Genomic DNA, 8,599 nt, shown 5'->3' on the forward strand with positions numbered 1-8,599 from the left:
ATTCATTCAATATTTAATAAGAGATATTTCTTCTTGTTAGGTAACTGACAAATATACTCGATGGCCTGGATTTTATATTCATTAGGTAACTGACAAATATACTCGATCAGTTCGGTTGTTTGGGCAAATCAGAGGGTTGGTGCAGGGATGCAGCTCACTTCCTTAACTGTAGTCAGCTGGTTTTTCGTTTTTCTTACCTTGGAATTCTAATGGGGTCTAGTCCTAAAAGCTGGAGTGTTTGGCAGCCTATTATCAGCAAGTTTGATGCCAAGCTTGCAAAATGGAAGCAAATATATCTCTCTATGGGTGGCAGAATAACCCTCATTAATTATGTTTTAACAGCCTTACGCATTTACTTGCTGTCTTTTTTCAGAATCCTTAAAAAAGTGGTTCACAAGATAGTCTCCATTCAGAGAAACTTTCTTTGGGGAGGTGGCAATGAGGCAACAAAGATCCCTTGGGTCAAGTGGGATACAGTCTGTCTATTTAAGAATAAAGGGGGGTTAAGGATTAAAGACTTGAACAAGTTTAATGAGGCCTTGGTTGGCAAATGGGGCTGGGAGTTGGTGAATAATCAGAACCAGCTATGGGCTAGAATCTTGATGTCTAAGTATGGTGGATGGAATGCTTTATTCTATGGCAGAAACAATACAGACTCCTCTTCTTGGTGGAAGGATTTAAAATCTGTTTTCCAACAACAACATAATAATAGTCTGTTTTCCAAGGGCAATTTCTTTCTCTTGGAGAATTTTCAAAACCAGATTGCCTACTAAGGCTAATCTGAGAAACAAATCATCAGCCATATGGGGACCAACAACAACAATGAATGGGAATGGAATTTAGCTTGGAGGAGGGCACTTTTTGATTGTGAAGTACAAATGGCAGATAATTTTATTAAGGAATTATGACACCAGCAGATACAGCCAAATGTGGAGGACAAATGGAGTTGGAAGATAAATCAAAGTGGATATTATTCAACAAAAAGTGCTTACAATTTGATATGGGGAGAACATATGGCAGCTGAGCAGAATTCAGACTTCGTGGACTTATGGAAGCTTAAAATTCCAGCTAAAGCACAGGTGTTTGCTTGGAGATGTATAAGGGACAGACTTTCGACAAAGATGAATCTAACAAGGCGACAAGTAGTGGTCAATGACTTGATGTGCCCACTATGTGGAGAGGTAGAGGAGGAGGCTGCTCACTTATTCTTTAATTGCCGCAATATCCTACCCCTATGGTGGGAGTCTTTATCTTGGATGGGCTTATCAACAGCAGTACCCCAAAGTCCTAGGGATCATTACTTGCATCACGTGCCCGAATTTGCAGACAGAAAGAAACTTATAAGTTGGAGATGTTGGCGGATTGCAATGACATGGACAACTTGGAAGCTTAGAAACAGAATAGTATTCCAAAATGCCATTTTTGATGGAAGAAAATTGATGGAAGATGCAATTTTAACTCTTTGGACATGGCTTAAAACCATGGACACGGACTTTGCAACTCACTTCAATCAATGGTCTTCTAATCTCAAGGAAGTGTTTAGGAATTAGGTGGGAGGGAAGATAATGAATTTCTGTAATAATTCCACGAGTTTGCAGTTTGGTTATGTACTAGCAATCAGCTGCACAATGTGGAATCATTTGTATCCTTAGTACCTCTAGTACTTCTAATATATAATATATCTATTTTTTGCTGAGCAAAAAAAAAACAATGACTTGGGGGAGCTGCAAGAAATGCCACTAAGGATGATGAGGAACTGATTAACTATGACTAGGTTAGCACCAAAGCTAGCCTTTTCATTTTCTAGAAGGGTGTTCCTTGATGTTTAGGGGGGCATGGTCTTTTGCTAGTGTTGTATATATAATGAGTGTCATGAAGAAAAACTGGTCATAACTGATAATAAGCCTAAAGTTTAAACTAAGCATTAGGCTTTTTTCTGTTTGTGGATTCAATCCAAAAGAAAATTAATTTTTTGTAGCCTAGCTAGCTGAGTCTATTTCTATCTAATATATAAAATATTTTTGCCCGTTCAAAAAAAAAATCTCAAGTGGACTGTTGGTGTCTTGTAGGGGATTTTAATTATATTAGACATCCCTATGAGAGAATGGGTAGCAATCACAGTAATTCAGACTCTCAGAATTATGGACTGGTGGCTAAAGGATAAAGGGTTCCAGAATTTGGTCAAACTTGAATAGGGTAATTATCACCCTCAGGGATGGGGGGCTTTAGTTCTGAAATAGAAAATCAAGTTCATCAAACAGAGAATAAGGCAGTGGAGTATATCTCAGGGTCATATCAGTACTAGAAAAGTCCATAACCTAAAGAGGGAGATGAATGCTTTGGAGGATGGTCTCACCAACAGAATTTTATCTCAAGATGAAGTCAAAATTAAGAAATCACTCCAGGAACAACTCTGGAATGCAGCCTATGCAGTTGAATCTATGTTGAGACAAAAGGCTAGAGTGAATCATGCTAGAAATCTAGGAACAACTCTGGAATGCACCAAAGTCTCTAGGGTTCACTCTATGCTAGAAATCTACCAAAACATGCACACAAAATTTCGTTGAAAACAAAAATCCACGCCTCCAAACAACAAAAACTGGATACAAACTTAAACCAACAAAAACTGGATACAAACTTAAACCAACAAAAACTGGATACAGAAAGAACACTGTACTTACCTAGGATAAGCTCCAGACAAGGATAGATAAACCCACCCAGTTGGCTTCTCGAGTTCCACGGTCTTAATCTCCTAAAAATGTTCCCAAAGTCAACACCAAATAATTAAGCATAATCATCCCAATCAAACCCAAACCAATAAAATAAAAATTTACCTTCAAGTTGTGAAAACCATCACGGGCAAGGATGGAAACTTTGCTCGGCATGTAACTCTCGTCAAGCTTGAAAACCACGTAAAGCACAATCAACTACCACAACAAAATGAAACCCCACATTACAATTCTTATTGATACTTTTATATGGTTAGCCAAGTGGACAAAATGACCCAATAATTTGATAAGAACCTTCGGACAATGCCACCGCACTGATTAAAAACTTAATAAGAAGAGCAACAAACTAAGGTAGAGCTCATACCTTGTTAACTGGCAGCGTAGAAAGCTTTGAGCTTTGAGCACCCACGACTGTTCCAAGAGCAGTGTAGGGTTTTCTTTGACCCACAGTTCCAACAGCAATGTAGGGTTTTCTTCGACTTTTCTTTGATAGGAGGTTCTGTGGGTTCCAGTGAGCGGTTTCCGACAGTATTGAAATGAATGTGGGGCAATGTGGGTGTCGACCGAGCGGTTTCCGACAGATTTCGGGTGGGAGGAGAAAGAGAAGAGAGAGTGCAGCAGGGTTTTCGAGCGCGTGAGTTGTGAAATTTCAACACGTTTTAACATATTAACATAACAACATCAACATCGGTTTTTTAAGGATAACCGATGTTAGGATGAATCTGTTAACATCAGTTTTGTAAAAACCGATGTTAACTTCAACAAGGTAACATCGGTTTCTCAAAAAATCGATGTTCAGTTCAACTCCTTAACATCGGTTTTGTCAAAACCGATGTTAACACTATGAAGTTAAAATCGGTTTTTACAAAACCGATGTTAACATATTCATCTTAACATCATTGTAACATCGGTTATTTGAATAACCGATGTTAAGATTAAGTAGTTAACATCGGTTTTTATAAAACCGATGTTAAGTAACTCCATTTATTTACAAAAATGCCACCGCGCTTTCGTTAACATCAGTTTTTGCAATAACCGATGTTAATTGACCGATGTAGAAAGCCTTTTTTTTAGTAGTGATATTTATTATGTAAGGATAAAAATTGTTAGAAACCTTAATATGCAGAATACAATTTGGTAAGCTGGGGGAAATTATTGCTGCCCATACTACAAAAAGAGCACATGCAATTTGTGTACATCACTTTCAGCACACAAACCTAGATTGGTATGCTCTTATGTCTCTGTTGATCACTACTCTCTCTTATTTCTTTGTTGAAAACCATTGATTTGGAGCTGAAAATGTCATTTTCATTATTAATTAAATAATCATTATGAAAATCAGTTTTTTTTTTAAATTAAAAAAAGCAGTTTGACAACCAGTTGAATTCCTAAAATAAGTTCATTCTTATATTTAGATTAAAAACTGATTAGGTTTGGTTTTAATTTTTTTTAGAAACTGATTTTTTCACACCCCTAATTTGAACCTTGCATTCCTTCCAGTATTGTATACACAACAGCTGGAGGTTTTGGTGCTGCTTGAGCAGAGAATAAACCATTTGGGTTGTCAACAAATTCATGCTTCCTTTCCTTTCCCGGTGGAGCTCCCACAGTGAATTCATATGGCTTTAAGAGAACAAAGCACCCACGCATCAGCATTCAGCACCACTCAACTCAAGTAAACTTAAGCAACCCTGCACCTTCTAATAGTATCTAAGAAATTTATGTTCTATTCTGTGAATAAACTAATTTTTTTTATAGAAGAACAAAATAAGAAAGTAAAATGAAATGAGTTTCTCTTATAAACTAAAATTAACTTAGGCACTTCACTTTTTATAGAAGTTATCTCATCTAATATTTAACAAGTACTCGTGAAGATATGTATATAAACAAGGTTTTCAAGACTTTGAACTTGGGAGACAAAATTCGAAAATATAGTAAGAGTTCTGGAAAAAGTCGTACATTTTTTCCACAAACTGAATGTGCCATGGAAACTTCTCCGCTTCTTCTTCTTCCCTTTGAATTTGAAAGCATGCCACCACCTCCAATTAGTAGAAGCGCAGGCGCAACTTTGGTTAAGAATTGATAGGTTGCTGCCTTCCTCTGATAGTGCCACTTGCTGAGTATGGTTTTTTTTAAATAGATTGTGGCTAATTGGAGTATGGTTGCGGAGTTACCGCAACAGATGCTGGAGGTATCAACTTTCGTCACACCCGTCGCTCATGATAACTCGTCAGTTTTGTTAGCGACGCCAACAAATCGGAGGACTTATCATTAGTGGCGCGTGTGACGAGTGTGGATACGTGCACTGTCTGATAACACCATTTTCATTTAGCTCATGGCCACAGTAAGTTATCCTCCCAGATACCTGATCACATGTCAAGATTGCTAATTATCAATATTTATTATCTGTTGGGTGAAACGGCTACTAAACTCTCAAAATGATTATTGATATTGGAATACAATTTTCTGCTTGAAAGCTTTGTGCAAAAGTGCCTTTTTTCATTGATTTTACTTCTGATAACACCATTTTCATTGAGTGACATTTTTAGAAAAAATGGTTACTAGTTGTTTCTTTTGTAATAGGTATTTATTAAAGCCATCAGTGATCTCAGCACTATCAAAAATTGCCTTAAAGCCCAGGTGTGGAAATATCATTGCTATAGTTATACAGATAATTATCATATTCTTTAAGTCAACCCCACTTAGAAAATTAAACTATCATATTTAACAAGTTTTTCATTTGTACAAGACAGAAAATGGAAATGAAAGAAATAGAGTGAAAAATAATAGAGAGAACAAACACAACCAAACACAATTTTCAGGTTTTGTGATTTGTTTGAACTGGACTCTATCATCCCCTCCTTTCTCTCATTTCTAAACCCCTTCCTTTTCTACTTTTCCCTAATGTTAACTCTCAAGAATCCTCTTTATTGACGTAGAATGAACTTCTTAACAGCTTTTGGTAGGTAGTGCCTTGGAGGCAAGAAACAAATTTGAAAACAAATTGCTACCGGAGACAAATTGCTTCTAGAAGGTTAGTGCCACCACATCCTCACTTCAGAGTGTTTATGGTGTGTTTTTGCTTGCTTATTCTGCCTTCTTCGTTCTGCCTTGATTGGTTATTCTGCATGCTATGTTTTTGTTGTTTCCAAAATGGTTTGTTGCTGCATAGTGTTGCTTACGATAAATCCCAATAACTTCCCCGATTTCACCCCGAAGGTGCACTTAGCGGGGTTTAGTTTCAGTTGGTATTTCCGCAGCCTTCCAAACAGCTTACGCAGATTGACGAGGTGTTCGTCCTCGGTCCGAGATTTGGCAATCATGTCATCTACATAGACTTCTATCTCTTTATGCATCATGTCATGGAACAAAGCTACCATGGCACGTTGATAGGTTGCCCCAACATTTTTTAGCCCGAAGGCCATCACTTTGTAGCAGAATATTCCCCATAGGGTGACGAAAGTAGTCTTCTCCACATCTTCGGATGCCATCTTTATCTGATTATACCCTGAGAAACCATCCATAAAGGAGAAAAGGGCAAATTTGGCTGTATTATCTACCAGTATATCAATGTGTGGCAAGGGAAAATTGTCTTTAGGACTGGCTCGATTTAAGTCCCGATATTCTACGCACATTCGTACTTTGCCATCCTTTTTTGGGACCGGGACAATGTTGGCTACCCACTCCGGGTATCGAGCTACAGCCAAGAAACCCGCATCGAACAGCTTTCTCACTTCTTCTTTAATCTTCAAAGACATTTCGGGTCTTATCCTTCGTAGTTTTTGCTTAACCGGGGAAGACCCAGGATTCAATGGCAACTTATGCTGCACAATGTCAAGGTCCAGACCTGGCATGTCTTGGTACAACCACGCAAAGATGTCTTGATATTCTTCAAGAAGGGTTATCATTCCTTGGTGGATAGGTGCAGTCATACCGGTTCCTACTTTCACTTCCTTCTTTCCCTCTCTGGTCTCTAAGTTTATCAGTTCGGTTTCCTCTTGGTGAGGCTTCATTTCACGTTCTTCTTGAGCGATCAACCTCTCCAACTCTGGTGAAAGGACCTCATCTTCCTCTTCTTCGTTTATTGTTTGACTTACTTCTCGGTCAAAATCGATTATCAAACCCTCGTTAGGATCCTCAAAGAATCGACCCTCATATCTATGCCAGTCAAGACAAAAAACAAAAACATGCAAAATGATATGAGAAAAGGTGGAATCACAAGAACAGATGAAACAAGATCTCTTTGTTTATTTCATACGGTAGGTTTCACAAAACAAAAGAGAAAGGAATCTATAGCCTCTAATTACATTGAATCAGTGGTATAGACTTCCGACTGGCTCATCACGCGCCAGTTTCCCACTTGGGAATTGGGATGGCATGGTCGCACGAAACTTGGCGGATCTTGTGGAGACTCCTCTCCTATTGCCGCCACCTCTTCCTCGAACATCATCCCGGCACTTGTGAAACACTGGCTAACATAGCCGGGCCATGCCCTATCTACCCGGAGTCTTGACGGCGCATTCCTTCTTCCCGGTTTTCCGGGTTCATACCCCAACCCATATTTGTACGGGTTCCCCCTAATGTCGACCACATCGGCACTCCCGTGGCTGTCCTTTGCCCAGACCCATTCCGGGCTCATAACCGTGCCTGAGCATCACCCGTGCCACCATTAGGGTCGCATTAGAGAGACAAGGTAGCAACAGACTCATTTCCACAGAGGCACAACTCACCACCTCGAAGGATTGGAAAGCTGTTTCTAGTGATCCTTCCGCTGCTTCTACATATGGTGCGGAGGAGGGGCAACTCACCAACATATCTTCTTCGCCTGACACTATCACCAAGAGTCCACCAACCGCGAATTTCAATTTCTGGTGAAGCGTCGAAGGGACCACTCCTAGCGCGTGAATGCAAGGTCTCCCCAAAAGGCAACTCTAGGCGGGATTTATGTCCATCACTTGAAAAACCACATTGCAAGTGTGGGGGCCTATCTGAATGGGGATGTCGATTTCCCCCATCACCTCCCGCCGACTACCTTCAAAGGCTCGTACTACCATCGAACTTGGTTTTAGACGTGACGCATTAAAAGGAATTTTCTCCAAGGTGGTCTTTGGCATCACGTTTAAACTTGAACCATTGTCGATGAGCACCTTAGCGACGACATGGTCCATGCATCTGACAGACACATGTAGAGCTTTGTTGTGCCCCCTCCCCTCGACGGGAATCTCTTCTTCCGCGAATGCGATGTAGTTATTGGTAGTTATATGATTAATAATGCCTTCAAAACCCTCGACTGAGATGTCGTGTGCTACGTGGGCTTCGTTGAGGACCTTTACCAATAGTGCATGATGAGGCTCGGAGTTTATGAGCAGTTCGAAAGAGATCCTTGCCGGAGTTTTATTTAGTTGTTCAACTACTTTAAACTCGCTTTGTTGGATGAGACGAAGGAACTCATGAGCCTCTTCCAAAGTCACCGTCTTTCCTTGAAGACCTTCTTTCTTTTCAGTTCCTTTTACCACCGGGGGATCCACTTCTTTTGAGGGGGTGGCCACGTCTGCGGGCTCTTGGATCATGGGTGCTTTCCCCTTGGAGGGCAATTCCGCTGAGTAAAGGGGAGCGAACACCCGGCCACTGCGGGTTACGCCACTAAGGCCGGTGATGTTGGTCACCTTGGCTGACAAGGAGTCAACTTCGGTTGCAACTCTTTCTCTAAAAGCGGGAGGGGTATACTTCCACGGAACGACCTTATTGCTTTGATAGGAAAACGGCGTCGGCTTGGGCGGTGCCGGGGGGTACATGGGCCTGGAGCCGGTCACATTCCTAGTGAAACATATTACTAGGGCATTGGGGGTTGGGGGAACCTTCTTTTCTTC

General features: G+C 40.4%; 1 protein-coding gene across 1 annotated transcript; it reads left to right on the forward strand.

Annotated features, from left to right (window-relative positions):
- The first annotated feature begins 1,013 nt into the window (after nt 1–1,013).
- LOC114371315 lies at nt 1,014–1,550 on the forward strand. Its single transcript, XM_028328785.1, has one exon. The coding sequence runs from the start codon at nt 1,014–1,016 to the stop codon at nt 1,548–1,550; it is 537 nt and encodes a 178-aa protein (XP_028184586.1).
- The last annotated feature ends 7,049 nt before the right edge of the window (nt 1,551–8,599 follow it).

Source organism: Glycine soja, chromosome 10, assembly GCF_004193775.1.
Source record: "Glycine soja cultivar W05 chromosome 10, ASM419377v2, whole genome shotgun sequence".
Lineage (NCBI taxonomy): Eukaryota > Viridiplantae > Streptophyta > Magnoliopsida > Fabales > Fabaceae > Glycine > Glycine soja.